Below are 23,136 nucleotides of genomic sequence, written 5' to 3'. Positions count from 1 at the left end.
TCTTACAATTTATTTTATTGAACAAGTTTACAGTCTAACCATTTTAGGTGACTCATAAAATCCACTCAGAAAACTAAACTATAAACTTTACTTAGCCTAAGCCTGCAAGAAAATATTTTTTTTCCCCCTAAGGAAAATTAGCCCTGAGCTAACTACTGCCAATCCTCTTCTTTTGCTGAGGAAGACTGGTCCTGAGCTAACATCCATGCCCATCTTCCTCTACTTTATATGTGGGATGCCTGCCACAGCATGGCTTGCCAAGCAGTGCCATGTCCGCACCAGGGATCTGAACTGGTGAACCTTGGGCCACCGAGAAGTGGAATGTGCGAACTTAACCGCTGCGCCAACGGGCGGGCCCCAGAAAATATTTTCTTTTGTTCATTTAACTGCTTTTCATTCTGAGATCTAATATCCTCATTTTTAAGTAGAGCTCCTGCTTGTTATACATAGGTCAAAACTAAAAAATTAGATGTGTAAAGTAACATGAAACCTTATTTACTACTGCTCTAAAACATTTTAAAAAATTAAAATTAAAAAATTCAAACATAGCTTACCAGTAGATTTTCAAACTGTGCAAAGCTCATTGCAATGGGGGTTGTCCGAGACCTGAGGTCCATGAGTTCAGGATAAATATCAGACTTTCCTTGAGTCAAAAATAATATGGGATATTTGTTCTGCTTTTGCCGAACCCTAAGAAAGGCAATTTAAAAGATACTTTTCATTGGGGAAGTAATTATACTGTTTAGAAATTTTAGAAAATTCTAAACACACAAAGAAAACAAACCCAAAAACCCCATAATTTCATTACTGAGACATAACCACCATCAACATGTATTGCCTTTCAGTCAAAATAAAATTTTTTTCTTAATTATTCTACACAAGAGCTAAAATATTCTCAGAAATGGGGAACAAGAAAGTCCTTGTGGGCTTACAATTGGGTAAGGAGGATGTTACATGCCTGTAAAGTGAAACACAGGGCAGAGGTAGACCCAGGGGGCATGGAGGGCACCCCAGCAGGTAGTCCTGAAGGGATGTGAGAATACGTATAACCTGACTGAGAGGAAAATTCAGACGTGAAGCCTGGGCAACTTTCCCACTTCCAACCATGACCCTTCTATCCTAAGTCCTAGCTACAGTCTAAGAGTATAGGAGAAAACAACTGAATATTACTCACATTGTGCAAATATCTGCATCAAATGAAGAAAACACTATTCTCCTCTTCCCAGAATTTTCTAAGACAGTTTTTAAAATTATATCCAAAAACAGATTCATGTCAAAATATGTTGATAAGTTACCATCCCACATTCCATCCTATGTGGAAGAAATTAACAGGAAAACTAAAGTCATTAAATACCCTAAAATTACAGTGCTGGAAAAAAATCTTGATAACATCTAGTCCAACTCTTATTTTACAGATGAAGCCTGAAAACATTCACCTGCCCAAGACCACACAGCAACTTAGTGATGGTGCAGCTATCATAATTCAAGTATGGAGAACTTATATACAAAGTGACTATATTATCAACAGACTTTTGCTTTAACGAATTAAGGTTAACAAAGTAAAAGCTAAAACTCTGGTAATTTGCAATCAACTATGACTTTAAAATATAATCTTCATAAACTAAAGGACCAAAGGACTCCACTTCACCTGCTTATTTTGTAACTCATTACAAAAAACCCCTGGTTATTATGAATTAACAGTTAAAAATCTCATTCTGTGGGTCTTAGGCATATCAACTACTCTCAACAAATAATAAAACTAAGTCTCCAAATATAGCTAAGATACCAAGAAGCCTATTGATATTCAAACATTAAATGTTTTAAGTATTAGTCATTAAAATAATCTAAAAGCTCAGAAAACTAAAAATCACTTATTAGGAAAACCTTGGTTCAACACTCACTATGTTAACCAGAACCAGCTTATCATAAATAGCTACTTAGAAGGCATTATATCTGCGGAGATTTCTTTTCCTAGTTAATTATTACTAGCTAATGCCACTTAACAGAAAATTAGGAAATTATTTAAAATACATGTTTAGATGGGGGATAAGAAAACAAAAACTAACCACAGAGTTATGAAGTTCTGACTGTCCAGAAAGTTCTCACTGTTCACTTTGTAAGTATGCCCAGAAACCATCCATATTAATGTGCATGAGAAACATGTAAACTGAAATTTCTACTATCATACATTCATCACTACTTCAAGTACTCTGCGTTAGTAAAAGTGTAAGACAGACTTTATTAATAAAAGGACCAACAAGCACTGTGTTTGCTAGAAGAAGCCACAATAAGATTTCAGTCTCTCTTATTCCATTAAAATGAAGAGACAGGGATGAATGCATTTAAAGAAATGGAGAGGGAGGAAGAAGAGGGTGTTACACAGAGAATTACTTACCCTCTGTTGGCAGATCCATTTTATTTCTATGTTAAACCCTACGTCTTCTGGCAAAGACTCTAAAACCTAGAGTTTTGTTTGTTGGTGGTAAATTTTGTTTTGTTTTTGGTGAGAGGAATGGTAGGATAAGAAGAAAAAAAGGAAAACAATTACTACAAAAAGAAATCTATAAGAAAACATATCACTAGTAAGGATAAAAAATGTTATGTGCTTTCAGCATAACCCACTATCTTTTCTCATACTCAAAAACTGGCAGCCTGGTTAATGATCAAGTTAAATAACAAAGTCAAAAAAATTAAATAGCAAAAGCAGTAGTCTCAGGCAACATCTGTGGTAACTGATGACTACTACCACAAAGATGAACCTTCAACCTAAAATCCTTTCACCATCACTACTGAACATGCCAAATCAGCTGTAGTAAGACAGGCGACCTCATGACGTTTGTCATGCTTTCTGAATTGCATTCAGGCTTGCCTGAGGCTGCCAATCTACCATACTAAGAAGTGGCTATATGAAAAGCCACGATTTCTAGCTTATTTCCAAGGCGGTGATGCTTAACAAACACTATACTGAGGACCCCCTGAAAAGATGTCATCTCCAAATGAAAGAGTATGCCGAGGCTCATTAACAAATAAGGCACTATCCATATAAGCAAACAATAAGTTGTCAACTTATCCAGACTAAATTACCTGGACATTTTGCAAAAGATCATTTTGGCTGCATAACTAGAAAGTCAAATTGAAAATATGAAGCTTGAATATTAACGTACAAAGAGCTGACTTGTTGAGTCTTCAAACATGAAGACCAGGCAAACACATAAACATACTCAGGGCAAAATGAATTTCAAACAGATTGTTTTTTAGCTCAATTTATTTCAGAAGTTTAGAAATCATTTAACATGTATAGGATATACAGTATTTAATTGTGTACGAGCCAATAAAAGCATACTAACAGATAACACAGTGGTGAGCACACAGCTGGGAGTCTGCTGACCTGGGATCTAGCCCTGGGTCTGCACTAACCCGCCGCATGGAAAGTACAGCACCCACACCAGTTTGTCTCAGTTTCATGTGGGGCTTCTTTACTTTCTTCTCTGATATCTTTAGCCTTATTTATTTTTAATGTACCTGTCACATTTTTACTGCACTAATGCAAAATTAGAAAAATAAGGACAATAGTGTATATTAGTGTTGACTACTAAACATCAAATTTGCAGATTCTCCTTCATACTAAGATTGGATTTGGCCTTTCTTTAGTTTTAAAATTTCTCTGTGATTAAATCATAGTGATGGTAAAGTGGGTGAATAAATGAGTGTGTGTGTTTAACTTCTTTGGCTAAGTAAATGTTGTCAAACCTTTGAGACACAATTTTTTCTTAAGTGTTTTTCTGTTCTATGAAATCATGAGATTTCTAAGAAGCAAATGATTTCAGAATTTTGGACTAGAACAAATGACTTTACTTAGCTGGGCTTCATAAATATATGAAAAATTATTCAAATCATGTTTTAAATACACTAGGACAACGTCCATTGCAAGGACAAGGGGCTCTCTGGTAGCATCCTTTTTGTAGGGTGAATAATCGCGATAAATTGAAATTACCCAATTTTGCCTAAGAAATCTATTGTACCTGACATCACCAAAAAAGACAATGGAGAAGAGTAGAAGTTAGGAAATGGAGCCAGTAGGAACCAAAGCAGACCCAGCATGGTCAAGGAAAGTGTCTGGTATCCATGTAGGCTTGCCTGATGCCGTCAAAGGGATTCCTGTATGAATTGTGCCTAATTTTTAAATCTTCACGCTAGTTTTCGTTATGCTTTTTCACAACAAATTCTTGAAACTCGTGGCTTATTTTAAGTAACCAGGGCACTTATTTTCTCTGCTTGGAGAATTTCATTTCTCTCTAAAAGCTAAGGAACAGTTTTAAATATTGTAAAAATGCCTCTCCCATCATTACACCTCCCTTCCACCCCTTTTTATGAGCTCTCTCCTTCCTGTTTATATACAGAAATATGTGAATTTCCTGTTCTTACCAAATTAACCCATTGAGGTGGGAATTTTTATTCATTTAAGAAGATACGTTACTCTTAAAAAAAAAAAGTAGCACCACAACTAGAAGGACCCACAAATAAAATACACAACTGTGTACTGGGGGGATTTGGGGAGATAAAACAGAAAAACAAAAAAAAAGTAGCATAGGTACACCACCCAAGAATGTATCTTCTCTAAAAAGCATCAATGATGACAAGTTTACATTAAAGCTGTCTTTTACACAGCCTTTTTAGTGCCCATTTAAAAGACCAAAATAAATTATTCAGATATAACAGAATTAATGAGATAGTCTTGCTCTAGTTTTCCTAAGGAACTTACCATCTTAAGAGAAGGAAATGGCTGATTTTCAGAAAAAGAATTTTCTTCCTCAACCACAGATTCTGAAATTTTAAATTTAAAAACTCAGTAGATAAAATACCATTTTATCACCAAGATCTTTTCCTAAATTCTTAGGGCAAAAAAAGAGAAGCTGAAGTAATTATGAGATCCTTTCGTATGTAGTATTTTTTGGAGGCTCTTGTATTTATTATTTTTAACCATTAAGACTCCCATTTTTGAAATAAGCATCCTTTATGAAGACCAGTTTGCAATACTTAATAGAAACATCACAGTTGATGGCCCCAACCGTGATTATTTTATTATAAAAATGTAATACTTTTTAAAAAGTAGTCACAAGTAGTGATCTGTTATTTCTCAGTGGAATTAAGAGCTGTGTCATCTTGCTAAGCCTTCTATTTGAAATATCAAAATCAACTCAGAAGTTAGAAATTAAGAGAATCTATAGCTACCATTGTTCTTTTTTACCATTACCATTTATCTCAAGAAACACAAGAATTTTTTCCGAAAGAAAAAAATATCAAGCTTTTCTTAAAACAAATCACATAAAATTTTCCTGTTGAATAAATTAAAAGTAAATTCATTTTATTACTAATAGTCATGAAATATCTACGAACCAAGAAGTCATATTTATGTTCTGGGGTTAATCTTTGGAGTCTTTAGCACTTCACAATTTCTTCATAAAGGCATTCCAACTATCCTGTTATCACAACTGCAGATAAACATCTAAGGACTAACTACCATGGGCAGAGCCCTGTAAATGTCTTGGGGAATATGAAAACAATTCCCCACCCTGGAGAGGTTTACATTCTAGATGAAGAGACAGGACATGTACAGAAATAAAGGGTTACAAAAGGGCACAAGAAGCCTCAAATGAATGGCAGAGACTATTAAGTTCTATGAAGTAAAAAGAAAAGTGGAATTGCAAAGAGATTTTGTAGGCAGGACAAGCTTTGGGGAAACTGAGCCACAGAGCATTTAAGTAAAGTAGGTCACAGCTGGTAAACGCTAGAGATGGATTCAAACTCCCAGCTCTGGAGCCAGATTCTATGCTCGATATAGTTTCCACTTTGTAATGGTTAAGAATGTTTGGAAAGATTGATAGGTACAAAATTATAAAGAACTTTGATCATCAAGCTAAGAAAACTCACAAAAATAAAAAAATCACAGTTACTATACATACGACATACATGCATTTGATAATTAATATGCATAAAAAGCCTTCATGTTTATAAAATCACACTGAGAGAGCCCAGTATTATATTTACTCAAATGACCAAGAGTATGTTAAAATGGATAAGGAAATATTGTATATATGCTAACTACCAAATGAAAACAGTGTTTCCATATTGGTACATACCTTTCAGATCTTTAGATTTTAGTGCAGTCACATGAGCGAGCTAGAAAACACACACACACATACAAAATGCAATCAGAAAAAAAGCCTTAGTTCATGAAGATATGGTTAATAGAACTGTAACTTGAATAGCTAGCAAGTTAGAGAAAACTATAAAATGTAGAATTATCAGTTTACTAAGAGTAAGCACTAACCACTGTATATATTTTATGTGCATACATACAGAGAAGATCATGATCAAATACCCAAATACGGAAGAAGAATATAAAAATTCTTAAATTAGGAAACTCTTTATACTCAACCATTTATTTAGGTATCTAATGGAAATAGGAAGAGGGATCATGTAAAATTACATAGCATAACAAAACATACAAAGACCTTCCATAGTAACATAAGTATAAAAACCAACAATAGCATAAAAGGCCAATTGTAAACTAGTGACAGCTATATGAAGAAGGGCTAAAGGAGACCAGAGGCAGCCTAAGATTACGGATGAGAAGGGCTAGCCCCTATCACCTACAAAGACATGGCCTAGCCCCTTCACGAATGGAAACTGTTAGAGAAGAGATGGATTAGCACAAACGTATGCTTCCTAACAGAACAGAAAACCAAAGCATACACTCTACGCATGCTGAATAGACAGTCATCTCCATGTGCAGAGAACATTAGCACACACAGACAAGTACAAATAGTCCTAAAACTAAGAGATAATTTACATTTTATGCTACTATGACTACCTTTAACAACTGGAGCTGGTCAAATGTTAATTCCTTTACTGGAATTTCAAATAATTCAACTGGATCAGCATCAAATTTCTAAAAAGAAAACAAAGAGAAAAACAGGCCCCCAATTATTACTGAACGTTTACCCTAGACAAGACTAATATCTCAATTTACTGAATGATAAAAACAATTGTTTTGTGGCCACATCGAGCCTATGCAGGGGAGCCTTTCTTACTGAACACCACCTCCCAGCTCTTAAAATCTGGCTTTTGTTTTTAATGTAGGTGGGAGTGCCTGAAAGAAAACAACGGCTGGGAGGAAGCTGTGGCCCTGAAGACACACTGAGAACAAAGCCAGAAGTCAGCCATTTCCCCTATTTCCTGTCATGCTGTATACATCTTATCTGACATATATCCATGCTACATGACTAGGAAATCAACATGCAAGTACTATGTAAGGATTAATTTCTGTCAATAAGTTTCTAATCTTTTCTAAATCTTTTAAACTTAAGTTTGGTTAAAAATGGCCACAGAAATCAACTGTCATGAAAAAAAGTGTCTGATTAGCTATAAGCAGTAATACATAACTGGAACTCTAATCTATTATAAACGTTTTCCCCATGTGAAAATCTGTTTTATTAGATTTTAATACCATATCAAATGTCACAATGCTATGCACCTCTTTCTTAAGGAAATGAGTTAATGTACCACCAATAAATCATCAATCTAACAAATATACTAAAATACATTACATTTATATTCATTCATGTATATACGGTATGAGCCTGTATATGCATAGTTTCTCTGGACAGACACACAAGAACTACTAAGAGTAAGGGAGTGTGATCAAGGAGAAAGGGGAAAGAAGATTTATTTTTCATTTCATAATCTTCTAAACTATCTACAGTTTTATAATGAACATGAAATTGGTTTTTTAAGGAAAATATCAGTTTAAAAATTAAAACTCAACCTAAAAATATATACAATTCATTACTTTCATTCCCTGATTAACTCACCCAAGTTCAACTTAAGAGTAAGACAGAGTCTGGTGAAAACGGGGCTCAGCAATACTCTTCAATTACCTCTCAGAGTTTTAGAAATTAGAGCTAGATTCATTAACCTCAGTCTTGGTTAGTAAGCTCCTTTACCATTCCATTCCTTCCCATTTCACTTTGCATTAATGTTTCCCCAAAAGCAAAAATAAGCTGTTCCATTTCTATTAAGTTATTCTACTTCTGTCGTCTAAATAGGTACATTTCCTTCCTTCCCTCTCCTAATACCGTGAAACAGAAGGGTTCTCTTCTATACATCACAGTAAGCCAAAACCAGAGGACTGATGAGAATCGACTAGCAGGCAGAGCCAGGTGCTTTGTTATATATTTACAGGACAACATGCAGTGACTGGTACAGTGTTATACATGTTAGCAAACTAGCCTTTACTTTAAATCAACTCAGTGGAAAATACCCACCACAGTTTTAAAGAAAATACCAAATGAACCCTCCTAGTTTAAGTCCTGAGAAATCACTTGGTTAATTTGTACACTGAACTTTAACTAATATATAATTATCACAATTATCCTTATACAGCAACAATTACAATTTTTAAGAAATTATATGCATTTTCAAATCTCCTTCTGGACTTGCTCCTCTATCCTGTCCTTCTCTCCACCTGTTCCTCCCCAGTTCAGGCTTACTGTACTTTGGGCCCACGTTACCTCTCCCTCACCTCCAGTCTCCATCCTCTTAAAGTCCCCTTACAACAGGTACCAAAATATTAATCCGAAGTTTAGTTCTGAGCCTCTTGGCTCAAAAGTCTTTCCTATCTCCCTAGTTCTTCAGTCTAAACCCTTTCACTGGGGCCCTTCGGTATCTGGCTCCAAAAGCATTTTTACAATTTCATTTTTCACTCTGGTTCTTCCCACTTTAGCCAAATCACAGTAGCCTATTAATTTGATAAAAATCTTGAAGAAGAAATAGAAAGGAGCCTAGAAAACAAATACTCTGATAGCTTTCTCTACTGCCTCAATATAGGGACAGTGGCAGACGGACACAGAAACCTCTTGGAATGTCCTTTCGCTAGATAATATAAAAAAAAGCAAATTCCGCAATGGAGATCCTACTCTAGAAAATTAATATTCCTCTCTCTTCACCCTCTCAATATTGTAGGAGCTTGAGAGAGGAAAGGATAAGCAGTAATTCACCAAGAAAACGAACTGAACGACTCTACCTAGTAATAATTAAATATATATATATATATATATATATAAACACCTGTTTTTAAACCTTTTATTTAACTGTTAAGAGTTTGAAATGAGGGAATTTCAACATACCTTTTTCATAGTCAAACAACAGGTGAGATCATGATACACCACAGGCACAAAATCTTTTGAAAGATGTACATCAAATTCTACAAAGGCTGCACCCTGACAAAAATAAAGAAAACATGTATTTAAAAAACATCATCTGGCCCAAGATACATCTAAAACTATGAAGACATAAGAAATTTACTTTTCACTATAAAATTATACACCTGTACACAAAAACATAAAACTTCTTCATGAATTATTTACTGCTACACTTTAAGCTTTTTCTAAAAAGTAATTTCTCCCTTTAAAACAACTGTGTAAGTATTTTGTTTTTTTTGCAATAGCACAGCAATTTTTTCCTGGCAAGAAAATGGGTATTGATCCACTCAAACACAGCCCGAGGCCCCTTCTGTGACAGGAGACAGCCTTCACAGGTGTCACCTCTGCTACTGCTATTAGCAGAAATAGAGCCTAACAGGAGCCTAGAGCTCAGGGCTACCTGGTACCTTCCTGCTCTGCATACCTTAGCTGGACAGCCGAACCTCAAAGACGAGGTGGGAAATTGAATAAGCTGTAGTCTCTTAGCTCTGCTCCTTGCTGCACTGGAGCAGCACACCTTACAGCCTTTCTTAACAAAACCTCAGCAATCAGATTAAAGAGCAAACTACACCTGTTCAAAAGACAGAGAAAGCAGAAATGGGCAACAAGAATGTGCACATGCTGAATTCTCTGACAGAGGCCTAAGCAGAAGAAAAGAGGACAAGAATCCAAGTTAAGAATGTATTTTTAAAAGTCAGATCCATTCTGACACATGAATTAATCCAAACAAATGCTGAGAACATAAACTGACATATAAATTGTGCGTTCACTGAAAGAAAGCCAGCTAGGCTCAAAAGAAACAAGGCCTGAGAATTCTGTAATGTTACTATGGCCCAGGGAAGTGATATATAAGAATCGATGGCCATATTTCCACACCCTACCCCAGGTTTAGGTCAAGGAAGGTGCTCAACTTGTAAGTACACATGGACCACAGACCAGGACCAAAGGAGCCTACTTCCTTGATGACTTTTGAAACAGGAAATGAGCTTAGCTTCTATTACTGTAAACAAACACAAACCTAACACCCCTAAATAGCTATAACAACTAAATATATTAAATTATAGCTTTCTAGTTTAAATGTTTAATTTTACATGATCATCATCCTTTAGTAAACTAATTTTACTAAGAGATAAAACTTGATCCCAAAATTCATGTGTGAGCTTTAAGAAATAAGCCAATACACCAAAACCTCTTCAAAGGTATGTTTTTAACATTAAAACAAACCAGCCACTAATAACTAATAGAAGACATTCTAAAATGTGATCCATATGAGTTACAACGGATTTCATCAGAATACAGAAGAAAAAAGCTTACTGAAACCCTCTCTCCAAAAGCAGAGGCCCTGAAAATTCTTTAACAGGGATCTTCTCGTGTTTACAGCTAATAAAACAATGTTATATTAGTTGGCTACAATGAATTAACAGGGGTTCCAAATAATGAACTACAGCCCAATAGACTCATAAATTTAATATCATCCTTTCAACACAAAGGCAAAACTAGTCATTAATATTTTTAAACATTAAAATAAATACAGTAATCAACCTAAGATGTCATGAATTATAAAATCCATCATTATTTTATATAGCACTCAGACAGGAAAAAAACACTGCCAACCAAACCACGATGCTCAGCTAAGAATGTTGTAAAACCCATCCCAATTTTAGAGATGTTAAAATATGAAAAAAGTTATGTCTTAGAACAGATGTTTGCTCCTCTAAGTGATAAACATCTGACAAATCAAGTTTATTGCTGAACTATTTTTAAAAAAGCAAAGTTGAAGGCATGTGAAGGACAAGGTGTAAAACTAGAAATAAAAGTATGAGATGTTGCTCCATTTTTTCCCCTAGTTTAACTCTGGAACATGAGGCTTTTTTGTCAGGTACAGAGGAATGGGGGGAGGGAGGGGAATCTCAGGTTCTTGATTAAAAATGTCAAGTTGCAGTTGCTGAAAAAAAACTAAAAGCTAAAAAAGCGGACCCTAATCCTTTATAATTGGATAAAAGGAGTTAAGAAATTTAACATAATCAAGCTGATACGAAGGATCTAAACTGACAGAGTTTTTTAAAAGTGTTACATAAAGTCACTATCAAATCCTTCTATGAGCATTACTTCTCAAGTGAGTATCTGAATGAGCATGTTATTCAGTTGATGAAAACCAACGCTTAATGGGGAATGTTTTTCTTGCCCCAATCACTCAAAATCTGTTGTCTCAAAAAAGGGATGCTTATGATTCCATTGTTTTCATCTTAATCTTCACCATGAATCTAAATACAAATGCCTAGAGATACTTCATCTTCACTGAGTGACATATTCAGAAGTATAAACATTCCCCCTTTTAACCTATTAATGAAGGCTAGAGGAGACTCCCCAGACCCGCATTTCTCTACTTTTCTACCTCTGAACCAACAGTCCAAAGTTGTCCAAAGAAGAGATTCACTTACATGACTAGCAGCATTTCTTAAAGAAGCAATAGTATTTTCTTGAACTTTAGCAAGCCTGAAAGAGAAGAAATATATACTATAGAAAAGACAGAGAAAACAAAAGTAATAAAGAAGCCAACTGTATTTTCGACAATGGAAATAGTACTTATTCTCTATTTTGAGGTTAATTTTGCCATCCTCAAAATAAGACTGTAGTACAACCAGAGGCACTCACAACTAGAATATACAACTATGTACCGGAGGGCTTTGGGGAGAAGGAAAAAAAAAAAACGACTGTGACAATCACTTGGTTGGTGTGTGCATTTATTCCATGGATGAAAGCTCTAATGATTACAGGTATTTACAAGCTGACTATAAACATATCCTATACCAACACATACCTCCCCCCTTCAAGTGAGGTGAGCAATCAGGGAAAGTGATCCTTCGCAATGGCATGAAGTAGTACAGACATAGAAACTTGCTCCTTGCAATGAAGCCTGAGATGATTAATATTGGCACACTTAAAATATTATAATATTATATACTAGAATATAATAATGTATTTTTCCATTCGTGAAGGGAGAATGGGAAAAGGCTGACACAGCAATAGAATGGAAGTATGGATATACTGAAAACAGGTGAGGAAACTGAGACCCACAGAGGGCAACATGCCTAAAGTCAGGACCACAACACAACACAGTGATGTCATCAGGCTGACTATGCCTCAAGCTTTCCCTCTTGGCTTTCTAGTTTTAACGTCTCTCTTGTCACCAATTCAGTAGAATATTAAAAAGAGTGACCGGCCAGAACCTTAGGAGAGAGTTAGTCTCTAATTAATTTGAATTGGGAACCTTAATTACCAAATTACATTTAAATCCCAGGGAAATAATGAAAGGATCATTTGACCTTTGGTTGGTCAAACAAGTTTAACCTTATCAAGCATGAGCTACCAAATGCAAATACTACTCAAATATTCAACCTACTGAGCAGTTGTTGTAGAATTCCCTGCACCTCGATGCCCAACATCCAATGGTATTCTTGGCTTCCAATACTTGGAAAATGAAGATTTCATGTCACAACTGTATCCTGGTAATGGCTTAATAATTATATAGTCAACTTTCATAGAAAAAAAAAGAGGGAGAACAAAAATAAAGACAATTAAAAAGGCCATGATGAACTCAATTACATTTAAATATTATTCAAACAAGCTTTATCAGTCTCTATCAAATAGAAAAAAATCAACAAGTCAAAACTGAGTCAAAGTAAAGCTTCCAGAAAATTTAGCTAATATTCTAAAACAAATTACTAATTTAATCTTTATCATTTTAAAAAGCCTCATTTGAAACTAATAAAACTCTAACTTAACCTTTGCTTATTTGTAAAGGGCCGCCCTGCTTCACCACGCTTACCTCTCACTTTGCCTATTGTTTTCCTGGAATTTCTGCTCATGATGGGAAGAGTAAGGATTCCAGCACTCTTCCCACTCTCAGCAATGGTGGATGATAAGAGGCACGCTGTACCCACATGTCCAGGAAGGGCATCGCCCTGAACTATGTGTTCACTGAGATCTTCCTGAAAAAATGAGGTTTAGAATAATCCAAATTCTTATACTTCATTATTTTCCATTTAAAGATCAAAAAACTCCCTTAAAGTCAACTCAGAATCTATGGAGGAAGATCAATAAGAAACAAAATCAAATTTATATTCAGGCAATTTAGATAGCTTCTTTGTAATAAATAATATTTTCTTCTAGTATATAATATTTTAAGATTTTTATTAAATCTTAATTTACACTTTATTAATCATAACTCTGATTTGCACTTCTGATCCTCTAATATTATTAGGTGAATTTAAAGCACTAACTGAAAGTTTCTAAGTACTTTTATATTCCAAGACTAATTATACCTGTAGTGAGCTTTTAATGGATATTATATTCTCTAAAAAGGCATCTACACAGGTGACATAGAAGGACAGTAACTCTCTAGGAAACAGAATACTTACTTTGAGATTACACTGGGCATTTTATCAGCCTCGTCTATGAATAAAACAGTATTTCCCAACTGCTAATCTAATGAAAGTTAGGCTGTTCAAGAGATTATTAAAAGGTAGGTCCTTAAAGAACAAGGAAACATTCCACCAAAACTTCCTATTTTTATAATAAAGTGCCACAAATTTTTAGTACTTAGGTAAAATCTAATTACATTTTTTTATTATGGTTTTGTGAAAGGAAATACTTTAAATTCCATATAATGCAAGGTAGCCAAAAAGCCACTCACAAAGGCTATGTCTAAGGGCATCATCAAATTAAACAATTCAAAGATTATAATAATTTTAATTATGTGTAACAAGTGTTACTCAGTGGTTTAAACCGATCCTGAATTCTGTTATTTTCAAGAAACTGTGGCTAGCTGCTACTGCTGGGCAAGGAAAATTCCCCACCCTCAAAGACTGAAAACTCTAATTTAGTGGAAATGGGAGTGGAAGCATCAAAAAGTAAGAGTCTAAGGAAAGCAGTACACAGAACTACTGAGCCAGCACAGCAGAGGAAGGACCTTAGAGGAAGACCTAGGATTATTTGTGGGGAGCATCTGAACAGCCAGTAAGCCAGAGAGCTCTAGTGTAAGTGTCACAAGCAGCTCTGGAAAGTTGGGAGCACAGATTCTGAACAACCTGGCACAATTTTCATAGCAACTTTTTTATTACATATTTATAATACCAAGTAAAGTTGCAAAAATGAGTCTGCTATTACAAAGAATTCTTAAAATGCCTCATTAAAACCAGACTTTAGTCATAAAGAGGAGTCAGTCATTCTAGTTACATCAGGTTGTCCACCAAGAGTTTTAGAACCTGCCCATCCCTCTATTTACCCTTGGAGGCTCCTTTGGATACAATTCATTTATATTTAGAACAAACACAGGCATCCAGACATCTGGTCTCGATTTGAAACATCAATTCTGCTCAAGTTTTCTTAATTATATTCTTAATAGTACTTGAGTCTGTCAACTCCAAGTTTTTTAAGCCTGCTAAAATGCACAGAGGAATAAACATCTAAACAGTTGTATGAGTCATGGGTTCACACAAATTAGACTAAATTCAAAATCAAAACATCTGTAAAAATAGGTTCATGCCTGCATTCTTTCTCAACTCCCTCAGCGAAATAACTACTCACCTCAAAAAAATCGAATATCAGTTCCAGGTTATCCGGTTCCATTGTCTGTATGCTATACTCTGTCCAGCGATCAGGCTGTAAGCCATACCCACACTCCGGCTGTGAATGCCTGCACTTGAACTCATTGTCACTTATTAACGATATCTCCAGGCTGTTGGACATTTTGTGAAGAACAGTGGGAGACACCCTATCATCGTCATCTTCCTCCAGACCTTCTAGTGTCAGCTTTACCCTACACAAAAGTAAAAAATAATGAAATACAAAAAATGCACATAACAGAAGAAAAACCCATAAAATGTTACCCGAATGCCACATTTTAAAGTGCTCCCTGAATATGCTAAATCTTCAAATAACAAAATAATATATTATACAAAAACTACATATATATGCTGCAGGTGAAGGCATTAGTTATGCTTTATAAAATACTGATGTTTTTATCCACAAATATTTCTGCAAAGTATTAAAATGAGATAATGCTTGTCATGCCTAAGGTTGTTTTCATTTTTTTTTTTAAATCAGTCTAAAGAGATATTTACTATTATCCCATTTATAACTGACTATCTCAAATTCTTTTGAGAAGTTTGACAAATGTATATACATAAAATAAGCACAAAATTTAATTATATTCTGTTAGTGTGCATTAAAAGACTGTTGGAGTGTGTAAATTAAAAATTTCCCCTTTTCTTCTACCTTACCACAGTGAGTCCTGGTACTTTGTGCAAAGTATATTATGAAAGAAAAATGTATTAAATATATATCTATGTTGTATAAATATACATATATGTATTAAATATATATACTTATATGCATTTTTTAATGTGTGTGTATATATTTATAGGTATACACTTTTTAATGAAACAAATGAACAAAAAAATAAACCAAGCGTCTAAAACTCTTACAGACCTTGCAGCAATGAAAACAAAGACTAGTTACCCAAGTCATAAGGCCAAAAACACTAGTCTACTCCCAACGAGAAGCAATTACTTGCAGAGCACTTGTAATGCTAAAAAGTCAATTCAATTCTACAATATTTCTTGCACCAACTGAAACGTATACATATTCAACAATTTTAGTACTATTAATGGAGGAAGCAACCTTATTGTATAGAGTAACAGCTGAGCTATGGTAACTTTTCATTCTAGATTTAAATGGGATCTGATTGATAACACAAATAATAGAATTGCATTAGTGGGGCCTGCTCTCTCTGCATGACCAACTACGGCTGAGGCTTGTCTTACAGCTACGTAATCCTGAGCTCACCCAGAGGGGACATCTACCAGATTATTCACTTAGTAATACTGTTCCGTAATCATACTATAAAATCAAAAGTAGCACTTCAACAATCCAAACAAAAATCATCATCTCATCTCAGAAACCAAACTCTTAGGAATAGTTCTGGAAAATTTATTCTGTCGCTGAGTCTGAAGGAACAAGCATTCTCTACCAGGATGTATGAAGAGACCACAAATAGACACTAATGAACAGGCAAGAAAGGCATGGAAGATAGAAAATGGCTCTTCTGCCAACAGTAATGCACATCTACCAAAAAAAAAAAAACCATTTAAAGGGATCTATGAGAGAGTTTTCATTTATGCTAAAAGTTTTCTTCAAATAGCTATATAAATGTTACAGTCTATCATAGAGACATTGCTTTCCACTTAACTGATGGAGTCAACAGAAAGAGAAACTGCTGTTTAAAACTTGGTGGTAATGAGATAGATCAACATGCCTAATGTTTTATTTAAAATGCATAAGCTGGTGCTGAAGTTTTTAAAATCCTGATATCCTTGCAAATAAATTTATTTCCTCCCCCATGAGGGTTTAGTTCTATCACTAATATCAAATTGGGGGAAAAAATGGTCAGAACAAACACCAATTTCTAGCTATGCACTATTATTTCAATAGGCATCAGTCACTTAATTTGTGGAGCCCAACTAAGTATGGTAATATGAAAATACTGCAATTTGAGCATAAACAACACAATAATATATACAAACACTCAAAATAATTTCTATATAAACAAGAATGGTACAGGACTCAGTATGCATTTGCAATCCAATCAGAACCCTGACCACTAACTATCTATTAATTTCTTAACTATAGTCAAGGAAAAAAATCCTAATAAGCCCAACCAACCAAGGCTTTATCTTCTGCTATCTTTATTTCAAGGTCTTATGCTAAAAACACTTTACAGCTCTAACACAATTTACTTGCTTCTTTTAACATGTAAGTAAAATATTCACTTATGTATGACTAACTGGTTAGAGAATCTCTGCAGTCAAATGGGTCTTGCCAATCGACCATGTGGTCCAATTACCTCGGTTTTTCAGAAGCAAAGCAGAGGCCAAGAAAAGCTAATGCACAGAGACACAGGACTTACTCTCAGAACAGGCAACGCAAAGGACTGTGAAGTGTAATTCATCCTTTCCGTTATATATTTTATGATTGGAATAAGTAAGTACTATAATATTTAAGCAGTTATTGTAAAACATTTATGGATTTACAAACTGCAATATCATTATGAATTGTATTATAAAGATAAGTAGTATATTATTAATTACTTCAGTTACTGAAATGGCCCTTTCAACCCAGCCCTGACATTTGTCAGAAAAGGCTGCATGACATATCAGGACTTAGAACTCTCAGTCCCAAAGTTACAAAAATTCAAATGATATGGCTGTCTGGGTCACTGAGAAGCCAGCTCACTTAAAGGTATACAAGATAACACTACAGAAAAATAAAATCACTCACTATTTAGGTACTTACACAAAGCTTGACACCTATTTCTTAAATTAATATAGGATTCAAAAAACTAATCTGGAACTTTTATGATAACTGCTACCTTTCTTCATAGAAAGGTTTTTCATTTTCAAGCCACAGGAAAGTTTAGGACACTGAAGAATATTTCCAACAATCATTTTTCTCTGTTTAAGCCATTCTCCTTTCATTTAGCACAAAATCATTTCCATTATATCAATTCTAAAACAAACTATTGCTACACTAAGCAATTTTAAATGATAGAAACTACAAAGATACGTAAGCTTGGAAATCACTTTAGAAAAACAAAATTTTCTGGTTTCGACTTAGAAATCAAGACTAATATAAGTATATCTAACTGTAGCAATCTGAGGCAGGGAAGCAGTTCACCCTCACAAGATCCTGTATTTATTAGGAAATGTGACATTATCTCTAAGTGTGTTATTTTCTTAGTTTGTATACTCGATGGCTAAAACCAAATGGGTCAGAAATGTATAGCATTAGTGAAAATAAATGGCCTAAGTAACAAATACACATGGTCATACCTAAATCTAGATTTTTTAAATTTCTTCTTGGTTATTGAGACAGGAGGTTTTTCAGAATAATGCAAACGCAATCTTATTTCAGTCTGACATGTCAACCATCCAGAATCCAGAGTCTCAACACCATCTGGTAGAGTAAATATGAAGAACAGCAATTATTATACATACTTTTTGAAACAATCCAATAAGTACAATACACAATGACAATTCTAGTTCAAATTTACATTTTAATACACTCAAGTTATATCATCACTGGTACTTCTCTCCAAAGCAAATACACACACAGTCTTAAATTTGTCATTGAGAAGAGCTTTTACATGAAGTAGGGGGGAAAAAGTTAAATGAATGCTAACAATTAGCCATACTTTAACAACCTAAGTAAATTAAAATATTCTTACTGAATCCATTATTGAAGTAACACAAACCCATTTCAGAAAGAATACATGTCCCAAGATGGCTTCTAACCTAGCAGTTGTTTCACTGGGGATCACTATTCTACTTCCAAAACCTCACATGAGATAATTCAGAGGAAACTAGTTACACCACTAGTGTGAGAGGTTGAGATACAAGAAAGAAAGAACAAAACTGTGAGTCAATTCTGTATTCTCACATTTATATATTCTATAAATAAACTGCACAACTGTAATAACACTGTGTTAGCATTGTTTAACTTGAAGTTTCCTACCAGCGTAGGTAATAAAATTTTCATAAATATTGGAGAGATGTCAACTGTTTTGAATCTGTTTCATCAACAGGACTTAAAAAAAAAAAATCAAGAAACTTTTCTCCTTAGATATAACTTAAAAACGTTTAATAACTATAAAATTTTAAAAATACAGAGAAACCACTATCATCTCTTAATTTTAAACTGTTTTCAGAAATGGACAAAATTGGAGAAATGGCTTTCTATCCTGAAAGCTAATGAATGCTGAATTTAGGATGACAACAACAAAAAATGAAGAAAGAAATGCCATGCGTTTATAACCATGCACAGTAATTAACACAAAATAGAGGGATATAATATCATGCATTACAGTTGAAGAAATGAGAAAACTACTCCTCCATAAAGAAACCTCTTCAAAACATGAGCATAAATATCATCTTTTGTAAATAAAGAGGACAAGATTCTAAAACACTTAACACTAAAGTTATTCAAGTATTTTAGACTACCTTATGATGTAATATTAATAATCCCAAACAAAATCAAGAAAAAGAAGTTAAACTCCTATCAAAATACTGTCGAAGCAAGTACATTTCTAAAGTACACAAACATATCGACTAAGACCACAACTAAAACATTCAGGCCCTGTTCCTGTACACTCGACAGGAAAGCAAACTGGTTATCAAGCAGTTTATCTCGGCAGCTTGCACAGTCAGTTCAAGCACACATTCTGCCCACCTGCTTTACACCTTTTGACTCCTAAGGTAAAAAAGTATCTAAAATGAAAATGCAGTTTAAAACCGCAAGATAACACTGATACACTGTGAGAATTCCTGTCATCCAAGAAAACTTGAATCCTCAAGATAAAATATTTACTGAAGCAGAAAAGTATACGAATGCGTAACATTTTCAACATATTCAGAAGTGAAAGGATTTTCTACTCTACTGTAAATTGTGTTAAAGACTCAGCCAGAATTACTAGAACATTCTGCCTAATCTGGATTTTACTATAAATACATATACAAAGCACAAAATACACAAACTTAGCTTAAGAGTAAAATCTCACACTTTAAATGCTTAAAACTATTCATATCATTTTCAAACATAATAGCATTAAAAAGTGATATATTAACAGTTAAATACAATATTTTAAAATTAATTATATTAACTCACAGGCCTGAAATCAACAGTCAAATGAAAACCAAAAGGATACAATTTTAAAGCGTAAGAATTATATTGGAAACTAATATTTAACAGAATGTATTTGTTTCTTGGTAATCTACTTTCTATTTTCAATATCATTCTGTCATATTTCCCTGCGCTGTTTCTAATGAAATGTAAGGTAACGTCTCAATCATATCAGTAAAGATTTTCAAAACTCAGTCTCACTTACTGTGAATTCCAAATTGTCCATCGTCAATAATAATTTCGCTTTCTAGAAATGAAGGAAAATAGAAAACCTAGTTAAAATTCATGATGTACACAGAATGAACAATTGAGAAACTACCCACCTTAAGGATTTTTTAAAAATATTAAATCTAAAATTTAAAAGCAGCCCAAAGTGAATAAGCATATTTATTGTAGCCCTCAATAAAGAATTTCCTTTTAAGGAGGCTATCGAACAGTAAGAGTTCTTACATACTTGGTGATTATTCACAATGTTACAAGGAAGAGAGAGAAAACTTCTCGGAAAGGTGCTCTGGGACAAACTTCTACACCTACCAATGTGTGAGACTGACAGGCTGCTGGACAACAATAGCTCCTGGTTGATTTTTCAAACCAAAGGTCTTGGCACAATTAAAATGCTTATTCTTACGCGTGCATATTCTGAACTTATCTAAAATGTAATTCTCCCTGAATCCCAACTATTCTCTACAGCCAGCTAAGAGCTTTCCAAACAGCATAAACTTACCTGTGCATACAGAGCTGTGAGGAACTACCAAAACAAGAGTAAGTGCTAGCACATTCCCTTCTAACAGAAAGGTCAACTGAAGAAAAGCTGGTAAGTCCCACCCTCTGACTAAAACACTAATTACCTTCCCTACCACTTCCTTGCCCAGTTTACTTCAAACTAAGTCTAAAATATTTGTCAAAAGAAGTGTGACAGTTCCCAATAAAGATTCTCTGGTAGATTTCACACAGCTCTTAAGTTTAGAAGTTATATTTTCCAAAAGTATAAAATAAATTTCTTTTTAAAAGACCAGAAACAAAATCATCCCACTTCTCACAATAAGAAAATATATTTAACTGCAAGACGCTTCCAAATGCAAATTATTTTTAAATGTTTAATACCTAATAATTTCCAACCTCAGTATGGGACTATTATAATTCTAGAGTACACTACCATAAAAATTCTAAATGTACTACCAAAAATGTACTAAAACATATAAAAAGAAAATCCAATAAAGAGGATGGAAGGAGATATCTGTTTAAACGAGATGTGTCCTTGCTAAGGGGTAAAGTAGAATTTCTCACTACTTTCTAACCCAAGCTACTAACTAGCAAGATATTTATCATCTTTAAATTCTAATTTTCTCTGAAAAGTAAAAGATACATTTCTCAGCACTGAGTCAATTTACAGATGAATCTAGCGGGTAATTTAATGTTTGTGAAATGAACTTCAAATTTTAATCTCAGTATGGAAAAGAAAACTAAAAAATACCAGTATGAAGAGAAATGCCATTTTTAGGCACAAGAAAACAGTAACGTTTAAAAAAAAAAACCTATCTGAATATCAATTTTAACACAGCCAGCAGGGTAGTTAGGTAAATTAGGAGGAAAATACGTCTGCTACAACCAAGAAATTTGAATTCATTCATACAAGTTTATTTAAGGAATTACTATTTTAAAAGAAACACACAGAATAAATAGAATAGTCTATTATCTTACTATTCAATATTAAAAATTTAAGAATCTTTGTTTTGGATTAATTCTTTCCTCAAATATTCTCTAAGTTCTCTGAGCAAGTAAAGCCATGGGTGCTCAGTCAAAAAGAATGTTATTTTATACACTTTGTAACTACTCCAAATGCAAAGAAATTCCACAATAATTTAATCTAACCCAAGAAAATAAAAATAATTAGGCAAGCATTTCTAATACAGTTTATAAAGAAAAGCAATTAAGAACTGTTTAGTTTTGGAAGTAAGATCCATGATACACTAAGTGAAATCTCTAATACTGACAATGCATTGACCTTAAACTTGAGAATAAAAATGTATTAAATCCCACTAAGCCATTGTGCAGCATATTAGTAACTTTATGCATATGCCTCAAACAGATGCAGTAATGCCCATACCTAAAGGGGTTATTGATCGTGGTTGTAGATGAGTCTCCCACTTGTGAACTATGACTTGACATGGACCACCGATAGTCTGCAATTTAAAAGTTACACGTCTGCAATAATTTCTTATATCTTATTTTCTACCCATGACTCCATTAGATGTTTGTGGCCTAAGTCTTATACTAAATATGAAACCAAGAGATTCATCTTGTTAATTATCAATACTATATGTCAAAAATCAGGAATGTACCAGGTCACAAAACATGATGAGTGCTGGAAGAAAATGAGAGGCAGTAATCAAAAATGAGATGAACTGGCACACAAAACCATCTTAAATCCATTCTTAAATCTGCCTACAATACTTAATTTTTTTCAAAGAAATTTTAATCTTTGATATTCTGTCCTAAGTTAAAGTTAACACCAAATATACTTTATGTTTGTTATGTCAGTAGTCAACGAGGTATTACTGGATGAAGTATCCATCTTAAGTACTCTCCACGTGTTTGGAAAAGGCCTAAACTCTAAGATAGTAAGAACACCAGGAACAAGTACTTCAAGAAGAATTAGCAAGGAACTAGAGAGCGTAATAAAGTTCCTTATTATATATATATATAAGAATAGTTAAGTAGACAACAGGAGAACATCATATTTCTCATATCATAGTAACCAGTGTTTCTAAAGAGTGCAGGAAACCCTAAAAGAAAGGACAAGTTTGAAGAACAAGTTTGATAAAATGGGAACTAACATCCAGTTTTACTCTTAGGCTTTAGAGCTTATAAATCCATACAGTGTGACAATTCCTAACACTGTCTTCTGCTGTCAAGTTCTCTAACTAAAAAAGAAAATAAAGCTTTATGTGTTGTTGATAACATTTACAGCAATTTAAAAACAAGAATGAACTACCACCAGAGAGTCCCTGCGTACGGCAAAGGACCGAAGTATTAAATGCTTCCTCGTTTTCCTTTAATTATTAAAACAATAAAAACTTGACTAATTAAACTTATGTACCAAAATAAAACCCTTAAATACACATTTTCAAAGCAA

At 34.1% G+C, this 23,136-nt stretch overlaps 1 protein-coding gene across 9 annotated transcripts in view; it reads right to left on the bottom strand.

Annotated features, from left to right (window-relative positions):
* Nucleotides 1–23,136, bottom strand: part of GPCPD1 (glycerophosphocholine phosphodiesterase 1) — a 51,637-nt gene that overhangs the window by 7,924 nt on the left and 20,577 nt on the right. For 7 of the 9 annotated variants that reach the window (XR_006891231.1, XR_006891232.1, XM_046679790.1 and 4 more), the window contains 14 exons: nucleotides 22,108–22,183; nucleotides 20,206–20,247; nucleotides 18,155–18,278; nucleotides 14,853–15,084; nucleotides 13,093–13,255; nucleotides 12,667–12,799; nucleotides 11,705–11,759; nucleotides 9,189–9,281; nucleotides 6,875–6,952; nucleotides 6,141–6,180; nucleotides 4,763–4,824; nucleotides 2,396–2,461; nucleotides 1,175–1,311; nucleotides 555–690 (listed from right to left, as the gene is read on the bottom strand). Coding sequence is in view for 7 of the 9 variants with exons in the window: in XM_046679790.1 (XP_046535746.1) it covers nucleotides 555–690; nucleotides 1,175–1,311; nucleotides 2,396–2,461; nucleotides 4,763–4,824; nucleotides 6,141–6,180; nucleotides 6,875–6,952; nucleotides 9,189–9,281; nucleotides 11,705–11,759; nucleotides 12,667–12,799; nucleotides 13,093–13,255; nucleotides 14,853–15,084; nucleotides 18,155–18,278; nucleotides 20,206–20,247; nucleotides 22,108–22,183 (1,437 nt within the window). In the remaining 2 variants the exon portion in view is untranslated. The remainder of the gene's footprint in view (nucleotides 1–554; nucleotides 691–1,174; nucleotides 1,312–2,395; nucleotides 2,462–4,762; nucleotides 4,825–6,140; nucleotides 6,181–6,874; nucleotides 6,953–9,188; nucleotides 9,282–11,704; nucleotides 11,760–12,666; nucleotides 12,800–13,092; nucleotides 13,256–14,852; nucleotides 15,085–18,154; nucleotides 18,279–20,205; nucleotides 20,248–22,107; nucleotides 22,184–23,136) is intronic. The other 2 variants (XM_046679794.1, XM_046679796.1) reach the window with 2 other exon arrangements.

Source organism: Equus quagga, chromosome 12, assembly GCF_021613505.1.
Source record: "Equus quagga isolate Etosha38 chromosome 12, UCLA_HA_Equagga_1.0, whole genome shotgun sequence".
NCBI classification, from domain to species: Eukaryota; Metazoa; Chordata; class Mammalia; order Perissodactyla; family Equidae; genus Equus; species Equus quagga.
Note: the sequence above shows the minus strand (reverse complement) of the source record. Positions and strands in the feature narration are given on the sequence as shown.